The sequence below is a fragment of the Myodes glareolus genome, chromosome 26 (assembly GCF_982192425.1).
Source record: "Myodes glareolus chromosome 26, mMyoGla1.1, whole genome shotgun sequence".
NCBI lineage: Eukaryota > Metazoa > Chordata > Mammalia > Rodentia > Cricetidae > Myodes > Myodes glareolus.
The window spans coordinates 3,898,365-3,926,077 of NC_142051.1; the positions used below are offsets into that span (position 1 = coordinate 3,898,365).

Genomic DNA, 27,713 nt, shown 5'->3' on the forward strand with positions numbered 1-27,713 from the left:
GTCTTCTCCCTCCAGTCTCTTGGAGCATCTTCTCAGAAGCACCGGCGTTTTTCTCTGTATACTCCCTAGAAATAGAAGTACTTTGTTCCCTCTCCTGTGACATGCAGGCTTATCTCCTAAGGAGAAGATCTACCAAGACTCTGTGTATTTCTGTCTCTCAAAATTTCTAACCAGATTTCTGTATCTGTGTTGCATACAAAAGACACATGCCGTCTTTTGGGAAAGAAACGGTGAAAGATTGCGCCTCTGTGCTACCGAGATCAGCAGCTGTTGTGCGGCATTCACACCCATCTACTCTCTGGCTCATTCGTGCACCCCACTCTGTGCACATAAGACCTGATACGTGTAAGTTTTCTGTATGGCACCGCAGCCCAGGAGGAAGCCCGAAAGGCTTGTCTGTGGAGAGCAGCACAGAATACAGATGTGTGCTTCTTGTTCACAGGACGTTATTTGTTGGAAATTTACATGGACTTGCATGTTAAGTTTATCAGTGCATAGTCTAATCCCAGGTCTGCATTAAGTTTTTGAAAAAATGTGACCCAAGAATCACATGTGACATATATGTAAATAAATATGCTCTGTGTCCTGTTCATATTTAGCCAGGCTCTGGTGGCCTAGGGAGGGCACATGGGGGTGTCGGAGGACCTCTACATCTATGCTAATTATTAAATATTAAGCATGTAATAACTGTGATACCACCCTGTTATTTCTTTAATTTAGTCCATTTCCCAACAGAATATAGAGGTGCTAATTGCTTTTGCACTTCTTTGGTTGACAGATATGTCTTTTTCCACCTGGGTAAGAGAAGCAATTATTGTAATGCTCTTGCAGGCTTGCCGAGATAGCCTTTAAGGCATCGTGGTTCTAAAGGGAAGCTGCCCTCCATCCACTTCCTGTTTGGGAATAAGAGCAGGCAGCATATTCAGACCTCACAGTGAAACTGTCAGAGGGAAATGTACAGATGAAAACACATGAAGACAGAAATAATACACTTGCAGGAAATATATATCCAGACTTCAGATAAGAGAAAATACACTTCAGTGTATACATTAATCACTGAACTGAACAGAGATTAAAACAGTAAAGAGGTAACCACCTTTCTTTAAATGCATTTTTCCAGAATCTTAAAACAAAATGTTATCCTCCGGAACTGGTGTGAACCTCCAAACAAGAGTTTGACAAGTCGCTAACTCATTTCCAATCCCCAAATATTCTTTTATCCACTGTGTGAAAGTCACTTTCACCAACCACACTGGGAAGGCAATTTGTTTTAATGTTTCATGTCTACGTTCGAAAAGCAGAAGAAAAATTGTCTTAGAACTGTTTTGCTGGAGTCTAGAGCTTTCTTTTGATAAGACATCACATCAACAGTGGGATCAGTCCTTGTTAGACAATGTCACCATGGAAAGAAGGTGGAATTTTAAATCACAGCCAGTGTTTGTAAGTTCTAACATATTTTCCTGATGTGGGCCCTTAGGCATATTATCTGGCCTTGGAAATCTTCATGCATTTCATCTGCTCCTGGATGTTGATCTGAATCAAATGCATGTCTGACCAGGTCATGCTAAGTGCTATACAGATGTGGAATGACTGAAACAGTGGTTCTCAACCTGTGGGTCATGACCCCTTGAGACTGAACGACCCTTTCACTGGGGTCACACACCAGACATCCTGAATAGCAAGTATTTACGTTACAATTCATAACAGTAGCAAAATTACAGTTATGAATTAGCAATGAAAATAACTTTATGGTTGAGCTCACCACAACATGAGGAACTATATTAAAGGGTCCCATTAGGAAGGTTGAGAACGAGAGTAATGGAAGATGTAGGCTTTGTGGCATCTGAACTAAAAATATACACTTTTCAAAATTCAACAAAACCTTACAAAGATATGAATGTGTCGCTGGGATCCTTCCCGGGAATTTGGAAGGTGCCTGTGCCAGGGAAATTCTCAGAAGTGTGTCAGTGGTTTCCCTTGTATGTTGTTACCGCAGACTATAGAATTCCAGAGCTGGGGATGATTGCACCTGCCAATGGACAAGGATACACACATGGGTTATAGCACTGGAAACAGTCGCAGCATCTTCCAGCAGAGCACCTAGGCAAGAACAGATGAAGCTGGAACCAGAGACTTGGAGCTGTATCTATTTGGTCTCCTTCTCCCTGGGTGCTTTGAAAATTCCACTTGAAAATACAACTTGGGAACACATTGTATTCGAGCTGTCCCATGACCCACCAGTTGCCGTCCTATGCTCTTCAACATTGTGAAAGCCTGAAGCATTGCTATGGTTGCTCTCAAGCCTCTAGCATTTGTGATTTCATCAGTATTGTCTGTGGATGGCTTGGTTCGGACACTTGGTGATGAAATTCTTGATGATATAATTACTCCTGGGTCATGATGCTTCTGGGAACTACCTTTTACCCATTCAGTGGATAATGTCAGCAGCTCCTAGAGCAGCGGTTCTCAACCTCCCTAATGCGGTGACCTTTAGTACAGTTCCTCATGTTGTGGTGACCCCTCCCCCCAGCCATAAAAATTATTTTCATTGTTACTTCTTTTCTGTAATTTTGCTACTGTTATGAATTGTAGTGTAAATATCTGATTACAGAATGTCTGATATGCAACCCCCACAAAAGGGTTATTTGACCACCTCCCCAAAGGGATCATGGCCCATACATTGAGAACCACTGACCTAGAGAATAATTGATCATAGCGAGCCCAATTACAGCTCTACAACACAACCTCCACACCTACAGCTCCAGGAATATTGAGGAAGGGGAAGCAGAAAGTTAGAGAAGATCAAGAGATACCTGCTACTAGATAGTGTTTTCTTGAAATGACAGAGATGTTGTGTCCCTGAAATCTCAATAATGTTGTTGCCTAAACAAGATCTTCATGCTAATTGGACAAGTTGACATGCCAGGGGCGATGGTATAAATTTCACCAGATTCCATCCCTGGTTGAAGAAGTACAGACAGGCAGTGGCTGCTGAAAGAAATGAAACCCATGACATGATACCAGTCCCATGCTCAGGCCAAAGCACATGTGCGTATGAGCAGCACTGCCTGTGCATGTAGCTGTGCTTGTGAGCCTGCATGTGTGCATTAGTGTGCTGTGTGCATGCGTGTGTGCATTAGTGTGCTGTGTGCATGCGTGTGTGAAAGAGAGGGGGGTATATAAAAACAATAATTATAAAAGAAGATGAATCCAAGAAAGAGTCGAGGGAAGGGGAGAATTGGAAGGAAAAAGGAGAGGGGTGGAAATGATGTAAATACAGTGTATTTGTGTCTCTCATTATCAAAATCAGCTAATCCCAGCACTTGGTAGGCAGAGGCAGGCAGATCTCGGCGAGTTCAAGGCCAGCCTGCTCTACAAAGCTTCAAGGCCAGCCCTACCTATACAGTAAAATTCTGTCTCAAAAAAAAAAAATGTCCATTTTTATTTTAAAATTAAGCACCCCAAAACTGGAGACAAAACACTCCAAGTATAAGCTTCTGGGATCATTTTACCATAATAATAAGAATCAAAACTTACAGGTGAATATCAGCAGGTTGAAAAAAACCTAAAAAACAAAAACTGGGCTTGGCCTGGGCAATGCTACATCACCAGGTTCTTGATGCCCAGAGAACAATATTGTAAAGAAAATACTGGTTCAGACGGTGAATGCTGAAGTTTTCAGGAAATGCCATAGCTAATTTATTTCTCTTGCTTCTCCTGCTCACGTAGGTATTTTGAGTTCTTTCATAAGTACAATTTTTTTAACTCTTAGCAATAAGAAGGCATTAAATTATAATTTAGCTGACAGCGTAGTCTTTCTTGGTGCTAAATAAGGTATGTGCTTTAGACATTGTGATATTCTGAAGTGAATGAGCTATGCTGAGAGTTTAAACCGTGTATTTAAGTTTCTGATTTTATAGTTCAGAAGTTAAGTCACAGTAAGAACTTAGTAACTCTCTCAAGGCAATGTGGATGGTTTACCTGGGACACAATAAACCATTGGTGGATATGTTTCAAGTTACTATCTCTGGTTTGCCCCAGACTAAGCCTCTGATTTGCTAATGACCATTGATTGGATTAGTATGGTTTTTAATGTTCTAAGATATTTCTTACTCAAGCAAAAATTTCTTGGAAGTTAGGACTTCGCCATTTTGGATTGATAGTAAAGTCTTTGGCCTGCAGAAAATGACCAAAAGCTACTCAAGGAGAGGGTGGAAGGGGAGTGGATGGATGAATGGATGGATTGATGGAAAGGAAAGGTGTAAGATGGGTTGAGATAGCTGAAGCTTGCAGAGTGAGGCTGGGAGGTCATTATAGTTGGCTGAGGTACACAGTGGTCGAGATTAAAAATGGAGCCAAAGTGGTAGCTGTATAGCGATGCTGATCTGTTAATTACTATGCTGCTAAATCATAATGATGAGCAAAAATATAGACTTTTGCCTTGTTTTTTAAATTTGTGGATCAGGAGAAAAGAGCTGGTTCATGCTGGGGGTCAGAAGATAGTGGTGTCCTCCTTGTTAGGGTGGGAGAAGTCCAAAGTAGGACGTGAGAGTTGTCCTCGCTGTGGCCAGTCCAGACTCCTCCAGCCCAGAGACCCAGTGGGCCTTAGGCAGGGTTATAATAAAATGCAGACTGTCTGCAGCGGCCTCGGGGTTTCTCCGTGGAGAGCTCACCCAGCTCCCTGGGTGCCCCGCCTCTTGTTTATCTGCTCTGACCGCACTATTAGTTTCCATCTGTCCCTTTATTTGAAATGGATCAAGTCTCATAAACAAAGGAAAGTCAAATTCACAACCCTGACATATAGCATCTGTAGCAAGATTAGAGTGACTGATGTACTGTCCGCCTGGTGGGTCGAAGCCCGCCAGAGCCTGCCTTGGTTTTCAGTTCTTTTCCCAAGTTCAGTTGCACTTTGGTTACACATTCTGGTGTCTGCTTTTTGATGACTCTGAAAATGTCTGGCATTTCATTTTGTCGAGATTCAACTCTATATATGTAGAATGGATACAAATTCTGCTAAACAAAAGAACCTGATTTTTACGATTTTTTGGGGGGGACTTTTGGAATTCAGAAATGGACTGTGATCCTCTTTCTGGGATTGTTCTGAGAATTAAATTAGGTAGTAGGTGTGGGAACATCTTAAAGAGCATAAAGTACTTGAAAATAGTGGACAGTCTTTCAATGTATCGGGGGTGTTTTTAAATGTACCATTTCAATCAAGGGATCTGAATGTATGAGTTCTTAGGTGCCTGTGGGGGGAGAAGGCCAACCCTGTGTGTTATTAAGTTCTTGCAAAAGATTGTGGAAGGAGTCTCCTGCTTTGAAGTCAGGGATCTCAAAGCCCTTTCTTTTCCATTGTTCTGGAAGAAGTGAGAACCCCAGTGTGCAGGCAGCCTCCTTCTCAGGTTGTAGTTCATGGGCCTCAGCCCCCAAGGATGGCTTTCAGGAGTGTGTTGCAGATCTGATCATGTCTGTACCTTGGGTTCGTCCTCCTGGGGGTTCCTTTCTTCTCACCTATCCTGCTAAATGAGGAAAATCTTCCATCTCTTTCAGGCCAGAGAATTTGCTCATTTGATACAAGATATCAAATGGGTGTTGAAACAGATGGGTGGAATAAATTATTTCCTTTAATGATAGGTCATGAATTAGCTGAACATGTTCTGGTCACTTTCTTTCTCTCTTACGTGAAAATGAGAGTAAGAATGCAAGTAGATTCCTGTTTCCGTGTAAGGAGCCCCGAGCTCCGATGACAGCTCCTCCCCAGCCCCGCGTGTGGGACCCTTGCTCCCTGGTAGGCTCCCAGGCCATGCTGTTCACTGTTCACTGAGGTCCTCGGTAAGGACGTTTGTCTCAGACACTTAGAATGTGCACTACAGAAAGGTAAAGGTGGTGGCGATAAGTCTTCGCTCTGTTAGCTGCTGGCACAGAGGCTGGCAATTACAGATGTTAAAAAATATTTTCTGGGCTGAAACAGTCCACAAGTAGCTGTAAGAATGTAGTTACCTTCCTTAGGGGAACATTGAGGAGCCAGAGTAATTTTGAAGCTAGCCTGGCCGATTACTGGAGTTTAACTCCGAATACACACTCCTCGATCATGTCAACAACTCTCGCCGAGAGTATTAACCACTTTGACCTGAAAGTAATGGATGCTGAGTTTTCTCAAAGGGAAATTGCTGGGAGCTCTTTCAACCAGTACAACTACTGGGTTTCTTGCTTGACTTTTTTCCCATTGTTCCGTATGAACTCTTAGGCTAAATGTCTAGCCATAGAGTTGGGTAAGGGGAGACATTTGAGGTCAATGGGCCTCATCCTGTCTCTGACATATTTCCATTTAGATTGTTAGGTAGTTGATGGATTTGGGTACTCCATACTGGTCTATAACTTGTACTTCACATGCATACATGTTATCAGTTGACATGCTCTTTGATTGACACATTGCTCAGTGGTTCTCAACCTTCCTAATGCTGCGACCCTTTAATTTAGTCCCTCACGCTGAGGTGACCCCCAACCATAAAATTATTTCACTGCTGCTTCCTAACTCTACCTTTGCTACTGTTATGAATGGTAATGTAAATATCTGATATCCAGGATCTCTGATATGCAACCACCAAAGGGGTGGCGACCCACAGGTTGCTGCTCTAGAGATCCTAATTTCTGAAGTAAGTTTTGAAAAGGGACAGGGGAGTTCCTGTTTAAGAGTGGATTCCACTGAAACGACTCCAAAGCTGTTTGGACTGAAGAGCCACGGTTTTCACTGTGTTCTCCAAATGAGCTTAAACTCTATAAGACAGGTGCTGTAAACTGCTCATGAGATTTCTCCCACTGAATCTTCCTAACACCCTATAGGACACATAGTATTGTTATCCCTATTTTTGAAATGAGAGAAGTGCTTACACACCCATGCTCACACTCATCAACACACACACACACACACACAATGTTTTTAAGTACTCCAGGAATAAAAACATGCAGGTATGAATCTGGCTGTCCCCACCACTGCTGAAATCAATCCTGAGCATATGTAGTTCACCCGGATGCTCACGCTGGCTATTTGTATGCTGCACATCCACACATCTACTTTGTACTCTGACTCCCAGAGGGTGTGAGAGTCTCTGGCATGATTCTTCATGTCACTACCCAGCAGTGGGAAGTGCCAACAGACTTTCTTCTGCGAGACTGTGGCAAGAACTAAAACCGAAGATGCAGCTGTTTATCACAGCAGCTCAGCTTTGATCCCTGCAGTTTTGCTGAACCCAGTGATGCCAGGGAGAGCCTGTAATGAATACTGGAAGAAGCACCTGCGTAGTTCCTGAGAGGGATAAGCGTCCTAGTGACTTCGCTACGAGTAATATACAGATAAAGTCATAGCATGAATAATAACATCCTTTCCAAAAGCCGCACAGATATGCCTGTGGTGCTGGAATGTGAACCCCAGTTCCCATTACCAAGACATTTGTAATAATAATAATAATAATAATAATAATAATAATAATAATAATAATAATATCCAGCCATATAAGCCTAGGGAAATAACTGCCTGTTCTTCATCATGTAAGTCACAAGCCAGCAGGTACCAGGACACATCTGTTACTGTATAAGCCAGTGTTACCCACACTAAGGACACAGAAGGAACCAAGGACAATCTCTGACCCCAGCAATTCCAAATGTGTGACTTACTATAGGGAGTTCTCATCAATAGTATTCCTCTTTCTCTATTCAAGGTCTTGTTTTGTTGCTTTGTGTTTAATCTAAGCCGTTGATGAAACCTGAAGAAGCGAAGCACTTCACCAGCGTCTGTGTTGCCGAACACACTTCTGTGACCTTTATTAATATGCCTTCTCTTTTATTGCTAGAGTGAGGGTCTTATAGACCACGTTGGAATGTAACAGAACAACCCGAGTCGGGGTTAGAGAGATGGTGAGTTGGTTCGGTGATTGAGAACACTGGCTGACTTTCTAGAGGATCCAGGTTTAATTCCCAGAACCCAAATGGCAGCTCACACTGTCTCTGGCTCCAGTCCCAGGGGAATGGATGCCGTCTTCAGACTTTCTCCTCAGATATCAGACATACATGTGCTGCACAGACATGCATGCAGACAAATCACCCATATACATAAGATAACATTTTAAAGAGCTAAAACTTTCTCCATAACTTCAGGCTCATAAGTTTCTCTTATATGTGATTCTTTGCACTTGTGTCTTCTTCAGCCACCCAGCACTAAGATTTCCTGCTTTCTAGATTTCCTTTCTTAGGTACAAATACCAATATCTACCAGATTTAAAAAAAAAATTGAAAATGCTGGTCTTCTTTGGCCTCCTCTTCCTCACAATCTGAATCCATCTCTAACTCAGGAATTCCTCTCCATCGGTGTATTGAAAGCCTGTGCCTTCTGCATAAACGTTGAAATACCTCAGGTTCTCACATTGCCTCTGTGGAGCATAGCAGCCTGGAGCCAGAATCATCTGACTGAGCTGTCTGGGCATTTGTCTACACTCTACACTCTAATGCTCAGCCTCCTTTGAAGTTAGGTATGAATTGAAAATGAGCTGCTGTCCTTGAAATATGATGGCTTTCAGGAAATCTCTTTCTCTTATTCTATTGGCTGGATGCAGTTGGGATAAGTAATGCCATGGCAGAAGTTTGCAAACTTTTTCTGTTTATGAACTCTGTAGAGTCTTGATAATGTCACATGGTCCAAATGAAGCTCCAAACTGATTCTATAATTAAGTTCAAATAATATAATGTATATTTTCTCCCAACAACTTAGTAACTATCTGAAAAACATACAATAATAAAGTTTATTTCAGTGTGTTTGCTACACATTGTATGTCTTCCCAGACCCTCAAACCAAATCAATATCTGCAAACGTATTTCCTGTTCCACACTGATTTTCACATGATCTTGCTTTGATCATAGCATCCACCAAATAAACAAATAAATGAAAATCTCAGCTTCAGAGTAATAAACTGTCAACAAAAGCAAAACTCTGTCTCAAAAAAAAAGGAAAGAAAACCAAGGCCATTCTGATGTTAACAAAAGACAACAAAAAAAGAAATTAAGAGGACACTTATATCACTACTTAATATGAATAATTAATATTATTCGTATTAATTATTAATACAAATTATTAATAGGAATTATTAATACAAATATTAGCAGTAGAAATCAACAACTTGCTTTTAATATGATAACATATAACTGAGTGTGTTCATTTTAGAAATATAAGGTTTACTTAATACTAGAAAAATCTCTTACTGTAGTTCAATATATTATCAAGCTCAAAATTACAAGATCATATTGATCAGTGCAAAACAATTGAAGAAAGTAACATACTTATGACTTTCAAATTCTCTTTTAAAGTTAGAAACAATTATTAACTTCATCAGTTTAATAGAGAGTCTATACAAAATGCTATAGCTACTGTAATGATAAACCCCAAAGCCTTTCTCCCAAGACTGTTCTCACCATAACTTAAGGCAAGTAAGGAAAATAAGGACATGTATGTGGAAAACATAGAAATTTTTTTCTATATAAGAAATAATTTTCTTATTTAAGACACACATCATAATGCCCTAAGGAAACTCACCCAAAAAAACAACTCCCACAAATCATAGTGTCAGTTATATGCTTATTGCCTAGCAAGGAACAATGTATATTGAACTCAGTAATAGAATATTATTTATGATAACTGGAGAAAGTGCTTAGATGTAAAACTAGCAAAACAATATAGAACTTATATATTCAAAACTGGGACAATGTTTGTGAATGAACGCAAAGAAACAAATCTAAGTGATAACTCGATAAATTTGTTATCTTTTACCAAACAGAAATGTCTGGGAAACAAAGAGTTTAATTATTTCCAAAACGTTGAACAAGGTTGTCACAAATCCCATTGAAGTCTCAGGAACATTTTTATAACTATATAAAGAATTATTTTCAAAATTATATAGAAAAACAAAAGAGCCATTTGAGAAACTATGAAAAATTGAGAGGAATCAGTCTGTCTACCCAACTTCAATACAGTATAAAGTTGCAGTAAGACCAGAGGACGGTAAGGGGGACTTGGCCACCTTGGTAAGGGGGAGCAAGCAGGAGTACAAGAAATGGCCATGTCACTAAGGCTGACATGTTTTTGACAGGATGCAAAGGCAGCTGAATAAATATGCACTTCTAGAAAATGTCACTGAGTAATTGGACATCTTTAGGCAAAAAAAAAAAAGATGAAAAATCCTTGTATGAAAATTAACTCCAATTAGGTCAAAGACTTCAATGTAAATCATAGTTTAGGCCATAAAACAAGCTTAGAGACTGTGGGTCAGGTGAGAGCAAAACTGTTAAATGTGAACCAGTCAGACTCTGTTTACATTAGGAGTGTTACCTCCACAGAAAACTGTATCAAGAAGCTGGACAGTTTCCATCCTGTGCGGGAGTGTCTGTAAGCAGCTGTTCAGCAGAGCGACCTGTTCCTGTCTGTAACAGCTGAGTGATCCCCAACTCGACAGTGAGAAGTTAGAAATACACACACGCTTATCCAAGGGCTAAAATAAGTATCAGTGACAATCTCAATTACGTGGTGGGACACAGAGAAATTGAATGATTGATATACTACAAGTAGAGACTAATAGTGAGAACTCTGGAAAGCAGTTGAACAGTTTGTAAGAAAACTAAATATTATCTACTCTATGACTTATAGATTATACTCCTGGGAATTTATCCCAGAAACATGAAAATTTATGTTCATGTAAAGCCTTCACATGGATATTTAGAGTGACCTCCTTAATAATAACCGAAATCTGAAACAACCAAGATGATTTTCAACAGGTAATAGTCACACAAACTGTAGTATAGCTTGAATTGTGAATAGTTCTGTGAATAGTTACAGACTACTGGGGCAAAAAAAGAAAGAAAGAAAAGAAAAGAAAGAGAAAAGACCCAGCTTGGATGGAACAGTAGAGAACGATGCTAAATGTCAGACAGGAGAAGAAGGAGGAAGAGGATGAGGAGGTCAACCCCGAAGGGTTTCTTTCAGTTCACGGTGCATGACTTCACTTATTTAACATTCTTGAAACACCACAGTTATAAAAACAGAAATTATAGGTGGCCAGAGGTTAAGGAAGGGGGCGTGTCTATAGAAAAGTGATGTGCTTATTCCTTATGCTAATGGAAGATTTGTGTGACTTGACTGCACTGAGGCTGCTGTTTGGGGTTTGATGTCTTACAGCATCACAAGATGCTGGCTGTAGATAGAGGGTTCAGGACACATGTGACTCGGCAGTGATCTCAAAGCATCATTAAAAGCTTGACACAGACACACCATAGACCCCTGAGTAATTGTCCAGTCACAGTGTGGGTGTCAGGATTTTCTACAGAGAATTTTTTGAATTATTGTTTTTATTAACTATGAAAAGAAATATAACATGGAGCAATCCTCTCAGCAGAAGTTCTGGTTCAGTTGTTTGTGACAAGACCCAGGAATTGGTACCTTCAAAGTTTCCCTGATGCTGTAGCACAGGTGGAACTGGGAAACTGCAAGGACTGGCACATGCCAGCAGCCTCGGGCTGGAGCCCCTCCCCCGCCTCCAGCCCACAACCTGGGTCGGCTGCCTCCAAGACTGAGGTTCTCAGAACCATCCAGAATACTGCTTTCCCACACTGAAAGGACCCTCGTAGGCTTCAGCACTATCATCGCTATTACTAGTCATAGCAGTTACCACCCTAGCCCTAAACCAGGCCAAGCATCACTTACTTCTTTCCCAGTTTCTGCCATGCTCATAACATTGGTAATTCCCTTTATTTAGTCAAAATTCAGTAACCTTCCAGAAAGCCAAGACCAACTTCCTTCTCCTGGCCTAGTCTTAATAATTAATTTTGAATAAACAATGAGGTAGGAGTGTCTAGAAAGTGAGGCTTTTACAGAACAAAACATTATTGTGTATGTCTTTCTGCAAAGCAGTTTGAGAACACAATAAGGTAGTAGATGGTCCACTGTGGGTTCAGAATGCACTATGCATAGTTTTGTTTAATTTTTGTTTTATTTTATTTGTTTTTGTATCCAAACACATATAGAGTCTTGGCGATTTGGGGAGGCAGGCACTGAGGGCTTCGCCAACATCTCTACCCCAGGTCCCTCTTTCTGAGAGCTGTCTTTGGACATGTGACATCCAAGCAGACTTCTGTGACCTCTGTCAAGGAGACATGATGGGCGGGTTTCTCCTACTCTCCCCCAGAAATACTGAAGAACAGCTAGATCCTTCAGGAAATTTTCACAGAACTGCCACAAGGACACATACTCTGTTTCTGTAGCTATATAAACTCTGCTACATTCTCCAAACATCACATTGGTGCTTTCTGATTTTTTGAAACAGGGTTTCTCTGTAGCTTTGAAGCATGTCCTGGAACTCACTCTGTAGCCCAGGCTGGCCTCAAACTCACAGAGATCCACCTGCCTCTGCCTCCCGAGTGCTAGGGATAAACGTATATGCTCCCATTGTCTGGCTCACATTGGTGCTTTTATTGATATGGTCAACTTCATAGACTAATTTAGGGAAAATGAACACGTTTATGGTAGCAAGTGCTCTCTATTGGAATGCTAGCTGATGCGTGGGAGGTCTTTTACCTGTTTTATTTTATTCAGTGCTAAATAAAACATAAGGTAGAGAGCAATTGAAGAAAATAACCGGTGTCAACCTCTGGCTGTCATTTGCACAAACACACATGTGCACATTCACTCAGAGACACAGACACAAACACACACACACATACATACACACATACATACATACACACACACACACACAAAAGCTATGTGTATATTATCATTTATGTTACTTTCATAAAAATCTATGGTACTAAATTGTCATATCTTTCATAAGAATTTTTTCATGATAATTTTGCTTTCCTCCACCATGGCTTGTCAGGGTCCGGCCCAGATGTAAACCATTTCTCGTTCCAGAGTGGAGGTGTGGGAATGAAAACAACTCACGTGACTGTATCAGGAGGGAGTTTTCAGTGAGCCTTCGTGAAATCTTTAATTCACATCCTAAAAATCACCCACCTTTATTCTCGAAAAAGCTTATATATCAAAACATAAACTAAGGGGGAGTTCATTAGTGCTCTGTTTCCTAGGTAGCAGGGAGAAAGACTGTGGTCACATCCACTCCTATCTACGCCCATTTTGTCACGTCTTCCTATCTATGCCTGCCCTCTTCCCCGGGCGACCTCCTAAATCACAGTAGAAGGAGCAGAACTACGTTAGCTCATCCTGACCACTTGCTTTGGATGGCATCAGCTTATCTCAGAAGGCCAGGTGACCACCTTCTGTGTGGCAGGTGCAATTGTGCCTTGCCAGGTTGCTCAGAATTCTGACAGCCATACAATGTAGGACTATGGACTGTATAATCCAGCCCCTACAACAACTATTTCTTTTCTACAAATCTTTTATATCTTAAAAGATTTAGTTATAAACCTAAAGAAAATTAGCAAGCAGCTACTTATCAGGCTGTTAGCAGACTTATTTGGGGGATGCTGAGCAGTGGCACAGATGTAAACCCACATTTCATTTCTTTTCTTTTCCTGAGTGATAATTAATTATGGTGATGAGGAAAACCTCAGGTCTTGAGCCATCTCTCCTTTGCCAGCTCAGCATAATCTCTTCCCTGGGCTGCTGGTAATCTGAGTGTTCTGTATTTGCTGTGAGCTCGTCTTCTTTTGTGGGCAGATATTTGCAGTTGAAATCACAAAGGGAAGAAACTGGTACAGAGTGACTTGCCCAAGTCCCCCTGTTTTACTGCCGTGTTTGTTCAGTAAGCCTTGATATATAAGCGAACACATGCAAATGAAGGCATCTGTCTTCATTCCTCTTTGGCATAGCATCATTATGCAAACATTAAACACCAAAAAGACATGAAATGATTGATGGTTTGAGTCGAGCCTGTAGGTTAGCGGGAAACAAATTCCAGAAGCAGGTCCCCCCCTCTCCCAGACCTCCTTTCCTGCTCCTTTTGGCAACACCCCGAACAGACTTGAATCAGTTTCTTTGAGACTAAAGGTCTTATTGGCAGTCAGCATCCTTGTGATTCAGCACATTTTCTTCCAAGAGTATTCTACCTTTACTTCTGGGCCTTGCTTAATTTATATTCCTACTTTGGTCTGGGCTGCTGCTCAGCTAATCCTAATCAATAAATCAGGCAGATTGGTCGGGAGACAGCACTGTGAAATAGTTCTTGCATTTGGAAACACACACCTCTCGTTTACCTTGTTCCCAAAATGATTTCCTCTGTCTGCCTTTGCTCACCCACCCTGTGGCTGTGCCTCTGTGCCTAGTCTGAGCGTCTTGAGATGATGGCCTTAACATTTTCCATCTTTCAGTTTTGCTGTTCGGCTCATTGTCACATTCAATGACACTTAGAATTAATGACTGTACAAATGACTTAATTAAATGGGACATAAATGTTTTCTTTCTTGGTATTAAAACTAGTTCTTAGGGAAAGACTTAAAATATTTTTAAATGAGAGGGTAATTGACTATTACCAGCTCTTAAAGTACCCAGATAAATGGATTTATATTCCAAAGAAAAAATTAAATTGAAGGAATTGGATTTTTCATGATTTTTGATATTCATCCAGAAACCTGGGAAGGACCTGGCACCTAGTATCTTTGCAGAGTCAAACTTGTGTGGCCTCCTCCCATAGGACTGAACACTGTGTGATCAGAACCCTTCTCATGCGGTGCGCACATCCTTGGAGACGCGAGGAGGAATAAGCTTCAGTGAACTGGAACTTCTCACATGGCAGGCATGACATGACCATTTAAAAATTCCCTGCGTCCTTTTGTCACAGAACATGCAGAAATTGAGTTCTTATTGACCAGGAAGGCTCCTCTCTTTGACTAGCTTTCACAGTCCTGGTAGGACTGTGCAGGGCTGCGGGAGAGAGAATTTGCCAAACGTTGTACGCAGATGTGAACCCGGTGAACTACAATGATTGGCATGGCAATATGTGCCCTGGGTGTAGTGACGTCAGGAGTTTTGTGGAGTAACCCACCACTTTCTGTTAGAGTTAAGGCCTGCTCCGCTGGAGGAAATACAAGCTTAACACAGGCTTAATAATCTGGCCAAGAACACACAGCTGGGGAGTTCACAGGTCCCAGGGATAAACCTGCTACTCTTATTCTGTCTAGTGCGCACAGTGTCTAACCACCCTCTGTACCCCTAGATTGGTGCAGCTCCCAGGCCTCAGCAGAGGAGTCTCTGTACAGGGGACCAGGTGTTCCCAGTGGACAGCAGAAACTGGCAGCAGGTCAAAAAGACCGTGAAGTAATCGGACCTCTCTCTCTCTCTCTCTCTCTCTCTCTCTCTCTCTCTCTCTCTCTCTCTCTCACACACACACACACACACACACACACACACACACAGAGAGAGAGGGAGAGAGAGAGAGAGAGAGAGAGAGAGAGAGAGAGAGAGAGAGAGAGAGAACAGAGGGGAAGCAGTGTCTTCTAGCCAAGACAGGACTGCTACTCATGAACTCCAAAGAGCTTCAGGTGCCCGAGCGAGACCTACGCAAAATCAAGTGAGCCAACAATATTGTAACACGAGAAAGGGAAAAACCCATGATCCCCCTACCCCAAACTGAGATGCTGTTGACAGTGGACTGCTGCTTGGGAAGGACAAGTTAGTTTTCTTTTCTTTCTCCTTCTTTTTCTTTCTTTTCTTTTTTTGTTTTGTTTTGTTTTGTTTTTGAGACAGGGTTTCAGAGTTTTTCTGTGTAACAGTCCTAGCTTTCCTGGAACTCGCTCTTGTAGACCAAACTGGCCTTGAACTCACAGAGATCCACCTGCCTCCTGACTCCTGGGATTAGAGGTGTGCGCTACCATCGCCCGACTTGAATCAGTTTTCTTTAGGGGTGTGTCCCATGGCAAGTTAAACATACTCTAGTGGATGACCCTGCTACCTTTGCATATCTGGGCAGCACAAAGAGAACTGGGTAGGTTATTTGAAAAGAAAAGAAAAAAAAAACAACCAAGGACATAAAGTTGTGAAGCAAAAAGTGGTAATCTAGGAATACTTAAGAGGAAGGATGAAGAAAGATTAGTATGACCAATTTACATTGTCTGAAATTTCCAAAGAAACGTTTGAAGGTCTAAATCAGATGTTTAAGTTTATACAACCACTCTGCATATTTAAAAAAACAAAGAGTTTTTTGGTTTACCAATATTTTTAGGAATCCTTCCATGACTGTAATGTGGATAGGCATCAACTACTATTTCATCTTAATTAGTAACTTAACTTTTTAACATTGAAACATTGCTTCTATAAACAAAGACTTTGGGGTTGTTTCTTAAGTTGATGCCTTCCATACTGTAGAACCCATATTTGTATCAATGGCTTGTATACGTGGTTGATTTTGTTTTAGGTGGACATAAGTGGCTTTGCAACTATAATACTGTTGCAAATACTAACAGACTTGGGTACAGAAGTTTCCGAGAAATAGCATAAAGGGCCTGGGACTTGTGTGCAGCTGGCCAGAACTTTGGTTCTTGAGTTTCAGCCGTTAGCTCCTCTTTCACATGAAATGCTGTAGATAAAGCTGACATCAGTGTGCACTCTTAGCCTCTCCCCCGAAATCTGCTATAAAGAACAACATACAATGATACCGTGCGGCCTCGTGCGGCTGCCATAGAAAAGCTCACTTCCGGAATGACATGCTGTGCGTTACAGTCGTAGGACCAAGCAATCCTGACAGCCCCAATTGGGGTGCATTTCTCTATGTCAGAGGAAATTAGCGCCCTTGTACCTCTGGTGTTCTCTCACTGGGGAGTCTGTTCTGCACACTAGACCCCGTGATACTATTTCTTCCCTTAACATGTTTTTTTTTTCATATCTTGATAGGATAATTTACCAGCAACAGTTTAAATATCCGTATGAAAAGCATTCATTGTTATTTTTGAATTTATAATTGTAATGCATAATTAAAGGAAAAACAATACAAAAAACCTCTTTTTGAAAATAAAACAAGGCTGTCCTTGTATTTTTATGTATGTTTGGAGTTCTAGAAGTCATGGCCCCTAAAATTCATAACCTGATTCAACACAAATTGGAAAATCGTGTGGTTTCCCCAGCCACATACAGAATGTATTTGTGTAACAGGAGAAGATAACATGACAGGAACCTCTAACACAGAGTTTATCACAGTTAGCTGCCACATAGTAAGTGTTGACCCCCCCCTCATTGAAAATAGATTCTTCACTCATACAATATATCCCAACCAAAAAGAAATATATTTCTAAAGTTATCCTACCTTCTACCTTGGCTAAAATCAAAAGTATATAGATGTTATTTCCATAAAATTCGTGAGCTTTAAAAATTGTGTTCCCTCAATAGTGAAGTTTTATGGCAGTTATCCCAAAATCCTGTAGACCAACCAATGCTGCCTTTCTGTGTGATGACATATTTTTCATGAAATGATAGAAACTGTCACCTGAGCCATGGTCCTTGGGTTTTTAAACATGGAATAGTGTTGTTAGTATTTCTCAAGCCTGTATTGAACACTCTTCGGGCAGTTGGCTTCCTCAGCTGAGAAGTCTGGGGAACGGTGAGCTGGCCACCGTATTCTATGCATTTGTGTCATTATTCAAAATTCTCTTTCTTCTAGCACACAACATTGTGCTGTACTTTGAATTATAAGAAGATAAAACAATTCTCTAGTGAATGGTAAAAACCACAGAAGAATACAGTCTTTGGTACTTAAGAGGACTGAGACTATATGTGAAACCAGGTGGACTAGCCCACTGGTGCTGGGTTAATCACCTCTCCTAGAATGTGTTTCATGGTGCCATCTGCACACCCAACATCATGAGCCACTGCAATGACCAGGTCTTTTCTCATAAATGAAAATGTATGGAAAATGCAAGGAGTGAAGTCATGTAATCACACAGCTGGCATCCCTGGTTCTTCTTTCATTTAACGGGCTGAATGCATGTCTTTTACAGAGGAATTCAAGGGCTCCACCGTGGTGGAGCTGATGAAGAAAGAAGGCACCACCCTCGGCTTGACGGTATCAGGAGGAATCGACAAAGATGGCAAACCCAGAGTGTCCAACCTGCGGCAGGGAGGAATTGCTGCCAGGTAATTGCTTCGTGGGGAAACAGAGAAAAGGGCACAAGGGTATAATTAACTCAAAAACATTAGAGTTCATCAGAAAAGGTCATTGATAGAGAAAGGACGCTGCTGTCTGCCAGGCAGCACCTCCCCACAGAAACACTGCGGGCATGCTTCAGAAAAGGCTCCCCGGCTCTGCCAGTGGCTGTGCTGAAGCCACTGGGGACTTGCGTGTCACCTCAGGAGCAGCCCTGCTCTCACAGGTTTAATTTCGAAAGGATTGCTTAAGGTCTGACTGTGCCTCTGGAGAGCAAATGGGCCGCAGAGGAAAAGTGACATTCAGATCTCGTAAACGTGTATCAGATGACCTGTGAGATGTAAACTGGTGAGTGAGCGAGGGAGGGAGGGAGGCACAACTCCAGTTTCCAGGCAGGAGACTTTCCTTTCTCACCAGGATATAAGGCGTTTCCTAGAGGAAACACTGAGCAGGAAACTTGCCTTGCCTGTGTGTCCAGTGATAGATACTTTGACTTCCAGCCAGTGGTCTCATTGCCTGCTCTTGGTTTGGAAATCTGTCAGTGGATAAATCCCAGAGCAATGAGGTTCTGAGGCCACAAGGGATGATGGGAATAATTCAGAGAGTCACATCTTGCTCTGGAATTTTTCTTCCTCTATTATAGGAGCTGCTTGTTTGTTCCCGGCTGCCCAGAACCAAAATAAGCACACAGAAACCGTATTACTTGCAATACTGTTTGGCTTAAGCGTATTTCTGGCTTACTCTTATATCCTAAACTAACCCATCTCCATTAATCTGTGTATCACCATTGGTAATACTTGGTAATTACCAATACATTGGTAATACCAATATCACATTGGTAAGGCTGTGGCTTACCAAGTTTCAGCTTCTGTCTCCTGTGTGGCTACATGTCTTCTTCTTGACTCCACCTTCTTTCTCCCAGCATTCAGTTTAGTTTTCCCCACCTAGCTCTACTCTACCCTATCAGGCCAAGCCAGTTTCTTTATTAAACAATGGTATTCACAGCAGATAGAGGGGAATCCCACATCACTCCTCGATATTCTTTTTATCAGTCCTAATCAGTAACAGACAACTTTATTTTTTTGAAGAGCAAGCAATTAGAAACAAAATATGCTATGTCCTTGGTTCTGACTCTGATCCCTCTCCCAACAAAGACATTAAAAGCTTTGAAATGTCCAAAGGGCATGTGACAAAAATAAGAGGGAAGAAAGGTTTGAAGTTTCTAGGATCAGGGTGATCCCTAAAGAAGCAATGTTGAGGGGCAAACAACTAATGTTTTTAAGTTTTGTTTTGTTTTATGATGTTTTCAAAATAAAGAAGGTAAAAGGTTTGAGGAACAATCAGAGACAGGTCAAAGAGGCGCCACTGTGTAGCCGTGTGTGACAGGCAGGGTGAGCAGGCTAGCCCGACCACATGCCACCCATGCCCAGTCACACTCCTTTGAGGTTCCAGTCGGAGGAAGCTGGGTATTTGTTATGTTGCCTGCTAACGTAGATGAGGGAAAGTAAGGAGATAGAAGACTGTCCTGTGGGGAAAATGTCCACCGTAGTGACTGTGTTGCTTTGCAGAAGTGACCAGCTGGATGTGGGCGACTACATCAAAGCAGTGAACGGGATCAACCTGGCCAAATTCCGCCACGACGAGATCATCAGCCTGCTGAAAAATGTTGGGGAGAGAGTGGTCCTGGAGGTGGAGTACGAGCTGCCACCAGTCTGTAAGTGAAGACGGCCCGGGAGGGAGGGCTGCCGGCCACAGCTTCCCACCGCTGCTGGCTTCTCCTGGTCTCTTTCCCGTCGTTGTCACTACGGCAGACAGAGGGAAGCTGCGGCATATTTCAGAGGGACTTGAAATGTAGTCTAAGGAGAGTACACACGCGTCTCCTTAGAGAGCACTAAGGACGCACAGTTGGCAATGAAATCATCTAGGAACCACGTTCGAGTAAAGTGGATATTGCTGCCATTTAAGTTAGTTTATTTAATAAACAGTTAACATAATTTCTTTAAATCCTTGCCTTAGGTATTATCCAAATACTGTGCTTAGATTTAGGAAAAGCATGTTTACGTTCTTTATACTGACTCTTCAGCGCATAAGCTCATGGAAAACATGAAAGATAATATCATATCTAATTATTATTAAATGATGAAAATAATAAGTGCAACAAACAGATTTTGAAAACTTATTAAATCTGGCTTCACTTTTGTCCTTGAGAAGGTTGCCTAAGCATTATGTCTCAGTTTCCCCCTCTGCAAAATGGAGATCATTGCTTGCCACAAGAAGTGGCTGTTAGCATCAGTAAAGCACTTAGAACACGGCCTGACACTCTACGAGTTTTTAATAAGTAGACTGACTAATCTACTAATCTAAAACTACAAGACATTCGTATGTTCCTTTCAGTCTTTGAAGGTGCAAGCAAGGCTTTCTCAGGTTAGTAGGCTGAAAAGTATTTGAACGCAGCCTGTCTGTCTCCAAAGGCCATTTTCTCACTCTCTTGAAGTATGGCTTCTGCTGGTTATGGCTGCCTTGCGTGGAAGCTATACTGTTCTGGTTGGGAAACCAGAACATCTCCTTTGATGAACTGTCACCAGGGATATGGCCCTAGCCAGCTCTTTGCTCTTTCGTACCAGTGAGAACTTAGATTATTGTGAGTAGTTGGTGATAATCCATGTTCAGTACCAAGTTGACAAGTATTTGCTGTACTTCGGCCATGACATGACAAGAACATGACATCAGTGGAGAGATTACTCTCTGCAAGGGTGAGACAGTATCTAGAAAAAGCCCTGATAACCATGCTGTATCCTAAAGGACAGGGAAAATATAAGGAAAATAAATCAGAAGTAATTGGGGGTGGGGAGGGATTGGGATCAGGCTACCGTGTTAAATAGGGAGACTGGAGACCATAATTGGAAAGGCGACAAGGTCCAGAACTTGAAGGCGGTGAGGGGAGCAGCCATATGAACTTCTGAAGGGAAGACTCCAGGGAGAAGAAACGTCAGCGAGAAGAGCAAAGGGCACGACAGTGCCGGCGATTGTTCTAGAAGCATGGAGGCCAGTGGGGCAAGAGCGGAATGAACAGGAAAAGAGTTAAGAGACAAGGTCAGAAATGCAAGGTGGAGTGATCTCGTGGGTCATGGGGAGGATTCTTGCTTTGCTCTGAATGACCCAGGAAGCCTGGCTTAGGAGGCAAAGCATAGTCTCACGGTTCCAGCGACTTCCTGGTGGCTGGGCTTAGACAGAAGCCATGGCCACTGGAGACAAAGGGAGGGAGACGTGTTGGGAGAACACTGCCAGGATCCGTGTGAGAAGTGGTGGTGAGAAAGGTGGGAAATGGATTCTGTGTGCTTTGAATAAGGGGTCTACAGGGTTTCCTAATGAACGTGAGGCAGGCTGTGCAAAAATAGATGTGGGGTCATCCCGAGGTTCTGAGCCTGAGCAGCTAAAATGATAGAGTTGCCGCTAATGGAGCTGGGCAAGACTGCAGGGAGAACTGATGTGTCGGAAAGACGGAATACTACATTTGAGATGCATTTGTCAAGTACACAGAAATAGCAAGGAAAAGGCCAGCAATGTGGACAAGTGATTTCAGGACAAACTGAGGTTGAAGGTAATACAAACGGCACTTGAGACTCAGGGACCAGATGAAACCAGCCAGGCTACGTTAAGTTCTCTGAGCCATGGGATGCCCACCTGTAACTGGCTACAGTCACTGCTGGGTGTACGCTGTAGGAATTCAGCAGCGAGATCACATGTTTAGACGGTTGCTACACACTTGGCAAATATTAGCCATTATTATCATATGGGCACAGTGGTTTCTTTAACTTGATGAAAGTCAGTTTGCCTTTAAATTGTTATCTCAAAGCATTGCCTGAGGTTAAGAAAACCAACTCTATAGAGACGTGGCTCTCATTTATACATTTGCCTTCCACTGGGTGTGTATCAGTAACACCTTCCCTCCCTAAAGGAATTCCATACAGCTTATAGGGTCATGCCCAGAGTGGGGATTTGTCCAGTATCATGAATGATTGAGAGCTAAAGCTCGGGGAGAATGGGAGGGGATGGTACAGACGTATTAGAAGGAGGCCCACCCTGAGCAGAGGTCCAGCAAGAGAGTAAGAGCTTACAGTGGCCTCAGGCTGGACAGGATGGGATTGTCAGAGCAGAAGCGAAAGGCAAAGATGTCCAGGATAGGGAAGCAGCCAGTGAGGCAACAAGAATCAAATGATGAGGCCCCATGGAAGAAGTGGGTGTTGAACAATCCTTAAGGGCTTTTTAAAAAACCATATTGTCAGACCAGCATGTTTCAAGTTATTATTTTAGAAACTAAATTGAAAATAGGTCCAAACAGATCCTCTAACCTATGGGCCAGACGCTGTTACTGTTTTCCAAGGCAGGAGATATCCTTGGCCTATACAGCATCTACAGAGTTACAGAGAAGGTTGGTACCTAACATGTTTAGGAGTTAAACCTGCTGAGGCTTGCTACTGAAATAGATTTGTCTTCCCTATGCAATAAAACTGACAGGAAAAAAGAAAATATGCTTTTAAACACCAAAGTATTTTTCAAGATAGAATTCAGTTGGAAGAGGCCTATCCTCCAAGGATAATCTCTATCTATTTTTCTTACGTTTGGAAAATTAATAAGACCTAGGAGTTCAGAAAGGTTGAAGGCATAAATAAGCCTCTCCTGTACTTAGCTCGGAGCACTGAAACTAACCAGGCCATCACAGCTAGCTGAGACCCACACAAGCTAGTTTCTCTCTGTCCCTCCAATACCAAGAACCACACACCCAGAGCAAACTGTCTGAGTCTCAGCCTACTCAAGGGCTCAGAGAAAGCTGGGTATGTATGTCTGTGATGTGAGAGATTAAAAAAAAATTAAAGTCTGACCATGGGCAATCCACTTATCTTTCCTAAGATTCGGTTTCTGTATGGAAATGAATCACTGGTTGACCTGTGCCCCATACTTCATTTTAACCTGAAAATTTTCTACGGCTTGCAGACCTACTTGGGGAGATTATGAGCAAAGTGTATCCTCTGTGTTTATGCATTAAACATTGACCCAGAAAGTGCCTCCACACTCTGTTCACATAGCCCCAGTGGAATTTTGAAATGCTAAGTAATTCTCGGCCATTTTCAGTTGACAGTTAGCATTTTATCATCAGCTTAAATAATGAGAAAGAATGTGATTTGGGGACAATCTATTTACTTAAATGGTGTTCCCGTTTAAACCTTGAAGCTACAGATTCTCCCTGTTTAATAATTAAAAAGAGAAATCTGTCAGGCCCTTTTGGTTCCCGTTAAATCACAGCTGAGTGAGACCAGCTGTCCAACAGAAGGAACCCTTTCTTCACTCAAATAGATGGGTGAGCGCATGTCACTGTGTGGCCATCTGTCCTGGCCCTGTGCTCATCCTGGTGGGCGTGGTGAAGTAGGAGGGGCATTTGAAGATTTCCTCCATGCAGTGCATTCTGGGGTCGAGTCTATGTATAGGAGCCATGCCCTAGAGAGTTCTCCCAATGGCAGAGGGTGAGAAGGCGGGCCCACCCACTTGAACGCATTTCCAGCCTCTGCTTGCATCCCCTCGTCTCAGAGGCAAGCGAGGCACATGGGCAAGTGGAAGTGAGCTCAACTCCTGGTCGTCTGCAGAGGCAGTGAGGCCGGGAGAGATAGGGTGTAAAACAGCTTCCCAGAGAGCCCGGCGGTGGTGGCGCACGCCTTTAATCCCAGCACTCGGGAGGCAGAGGCAGGCGAATCCCTGTGAGTTCGAGGCCAGCCTGGTCTACAAGAGCTAGTTCCAGGACAGGCACCAAAAACTACAGAGAAACCCTGTCTCAAAAGAAAAAAAAAAACAAAAAAAAACAAAAAAAACAAAAAAAACCCAGCTTCCCAGAAACACACGCACATTCACAAATAGAAACACGGAGCCACAGTCTAACTAGAATACTGAGGAGACCTTACCTCGCCCTTTCACCCTTTGGCCACACCTCTTCAGTACTGCTCTGCGGAATAATGAGTAGCATTTACATGATCAACACTAGGGTTCTGATACTGGGTGGGAAAACAAAATCAGCGAGGGCTAATAGTGTGAATAAAAACTATAAAGATCCAATGTGTTTGTTAATTGTATGGAAATGTTGCCAACAATAGCAGCTGTCATTGTAAGTGATGTGAAGTAGCATGTGGATGTTCTGAAACTGCGGGTAATCTCAAAGTCTTCATGCAGATGAGATTTGACTATAAGAATTTTGTGGTCAGCTATAGAAAGCTAAAAACAAAATTAAAATTCCAGTACTTAACATTCCCAGAACAGACATCCAGCCGACAAGCACAGGTGGCCCAGAGCTGGAATCTGTTTGTGTTTAATTGAAAGATGATGTAATGATTAAATAAGATAGCATTTGCAACCACTTTGCTGAGGTCTGGGCACACAGTAGATGCTCGTCAGGTATTTCTCCGCGTGTATTTGCCTTCCTCACACCAATAAAATGAAAATATTGTATTCAAAACTAGTTTCTTCAAGTGACTTGTTGGGTCATGGAGATAAGAAATCATTTAGTTCTTCATTTAATTAAAACTATCCCTCAATTCTTATTTTGTTTATATGTACTGTCCCTAGTTGATTAAACTGAAATTCCCTGAAAAGTCAGGCAATGGCATTCAATTCAGTCAGCCATGTAGCAGAATATTTGTTCAACTGTGAGTGTACACTGCTGTCAGCATATCCAGGGTTTTCTGTACTCTCTGCCCCAGCCTGGTAGTCAGCAGATCAACTTTGGATACCAGTGTAATTCTGTGAGTTTAAATGTCTGACTTTTGCCATTGTCCCTATAGCACCCCTTTGAGGGTTTAGCATTTCTGACCATTAAAAATAAACACAATTAATGTTTAATTTAAACCACTAGCTTGTTGTTCAGATGGCAAGAAGAGGGTAATTTCTAGTGGTTCTTTAAAATTGTCTATATGAAGATGCCCCTTGAGTTTGGATGGGGCGAAGTCTGGCGAAACCCATCCGTCTGAGGCGAAACTGCTGTGAGGCTGCAACCCTTTGACTAACCCTAACCAACCAAATGTGTCAGCCTGACCCACTGGAAATGGACTCTTGTCATTTAAACTAGCCTGGTTTTTGCTAAAAGCATTAGCACAGGCTTATTCTATAAATTAAATGCCAAGTAGCTCGTGTCCTCTGCTGAGTATCTCACAGAGAGGGAAAATGAAGCACATCTGAGTATATTCCACAGCGCAGTAGAGTCAGCCCGCTATAACTCGAGCATCCTAAGCCATGCTTTTTGTATCGATAGCTTTATGTAAGAAACATGTTTAGATCTCGTAACAGTATAAAATGTGTTGTTGATAATAACTATGGCTGTAGCCATTATATGTTTTTTAAAATCGGATCTCACAACCAGACTATCCTTTAAATCACTCGAGCCCAGGCTAGGCTTGAACTTGTAATTCTCCTGTTTCAGCCTCCACCATTCCCAGATTCCCCTGTACCAGTTTTTTTAAGGATCGGAAACCATCTACTTCTGTACAGCACATAAGTTTTTCTTTGTCCACCAACAAAATCATTCCAGCACTCATCACGTTAAAATACTAATTTGTGGATCTTTTTTCATGTGGTAATGGTTTATTATACAATCAGAATCACCCACCATTTCCCAAAAGCAGTTTCTCAGAATATTTTGTTGACCATACCTTACATGACGGATCCTCGCATGTGCGGTATAATGTAATTAGAGACTGCAGCTTGGCAGTACAGTTTCATTTTGTGAAATGAGAGCAATAAAAGGGAAACACAGAACACAGTGATAATGGCAAATTGAAGCATATCTTTGTTTTCTTGCCCGTCACGTTTTGAATGTACTTAGGGTTTCTTTGGCTCTCCATGTTTCTTTTGGGCCGCTGGCATGTTTACCGAGCAGCTGTCTATGTGTCGGAACATCTATTTGCATTAGCAATCTGATTGTAAGCTGAGAAGAATGAGTTTTCTTTATCTTCCAGCTTCAAAACTGAAATGAATGCAGAAATTATTTCATAAGCTTTACAATAATCATATTACTTTTGTATTTCACAAAGGGAAACGTTTCTATTTCTTGGAGATTGCCTTGCTTGCTCTGTAGAGTTTAAGCAACATAATTATCACCCCATATCTAGGATATGTCTCTTCACAAGGAAAGAATGTAGCTATGACTTTGTTTTTACTTGGAAACAATATGGGTGATTTATATGGGTAACTACTCATAGTCTCTGTATGTCATTACAATGATTTTTTTCTTAAACTTTATTGATACTATTTATTACTTTTTTCAAAATAAATTATTTGCAGCAGAACTTGTAAACCTATTATGTCACACTGAAAATTTACAATAGAAATGTTATCACAACCTTAAACTAATGCTTTTCCCATCTCATTCCCGTATACAGCTGTGCAAGGGTCGAGTGTTATGTTCCGAACGGTGGAGGTCACTTTGCACAAAGAAGGCAACACTTTTGGTTTTGTAATACGAGGTAGGTGATGGTTAGCAACTGTGGGTCTTCAGATGTTCCTGGAGAATTTCTTAGTGAGAGACCAGAAGGCATCCTTAAAATTTGATCTTTCCATAGGGTAAAATTATTATTAAGTAAAGAAGACTATGAAAAAGAATCAAGCAGATTCCAAACTCAATTTTGTTCTTAGCTCAGTAATACAGTGAAAGCAGTTACTCTTGGTGGACCTGGTCAGTTCTCCAGGACCATACTGACTTAGTGCTTTCTAATGTTACTTTGTCCTTGTATCTGGTCTGTGTTACTGAATAAAAAATATTGATAGGAATAGATTGATTCAATACCCAGGAATTAAGCAACTTTGTTTATATTACTTTCCTTTGAAATGCATTTTATTTTTGAAGCTTTCTAAAAATGGACCAATGATAATCTAACCCTTGGGGCACCCTTGTGTGTTGGCTCACTTGATCTCATTACAGGATGGCATTGGTATTAAAGAGTTCAAGTGACTCCACTAATTCTGAACTATGACTCTAGGTTTTTATGGCTCTGCTTTTCTTATTAGTGATTTTATCCCTGAAAGACTATTGCAATATTAGTAGCTCTTAATCTATAGTGTAATAATGAGAGTCAATAATTATGTGTGCATCAGGAAATTTTAACACTACAAATTTGGAGGGAATTTTTTTCTGTTGCTGTTATTACCTATAAAAATGCACTTTACAAGAGTAAGACTTCTGCCCAAATGATTGATAAAAGACTAACCAATATTAGCATGAATCTCAGTAATTATATATGCATCGAACACGAAAACAGTTCTGTTCTGTTGAGCAAGCTTTTCTTTATAGCTGAGCACTGAATGTTTAATTCTAATCTAGTCTAGTCATTCAGCAAACCAATTACTCAATGAAATATTTACCAAGCATACATCCACATATCAGTGAAACAATAAGTTCTGTGACATCTTAAGACAAAGACCCTATCTCACGGAATTAAGATCAATGAACTTGAAACACAAGTTGATAGTTTCTACTAAGTGAGCAAAACTAGGAGTTCATTATATTAAGGTTTGACTTGGTGGTTTCCCCAGTGTTCTGGTTAAAAA

The 27,713-nt window shown here is 41.6% G+C and overlaps 1 protein-coding gene across 10 annotated transcripts in view; it reads left to right on the forward strand.

Moving 5' to 3' along the window:
- Grip1 (glutamate receptor interacting protein 1) overlaps positions 1-27,713 on the forward strand; it is a 634,564-nt gene that overhangs the window by 474,538 nt on the left and 132,313 nt on the right. For all 10 annotated transcript variants that reach the window (XM_085683147.2, XM_085683148.2, XM_087902104.1 and 7 more), the window contains 3 exons: positions 17,983-18,118; positions 19,697-19,842; positions 26,549-26,632. In XM_085683147.2, coding sequence (XP_085539273.2) covers positions 17,983-18,118; positions 19,697-19,842; positions 26,549-26,632 — 366 coding nt within the window. The remainder of the gene's footprint in view (positions 1-17,982; positions 18,119-19,696; positions 19,843-26,548; positions 26,633-27,713) is intronic.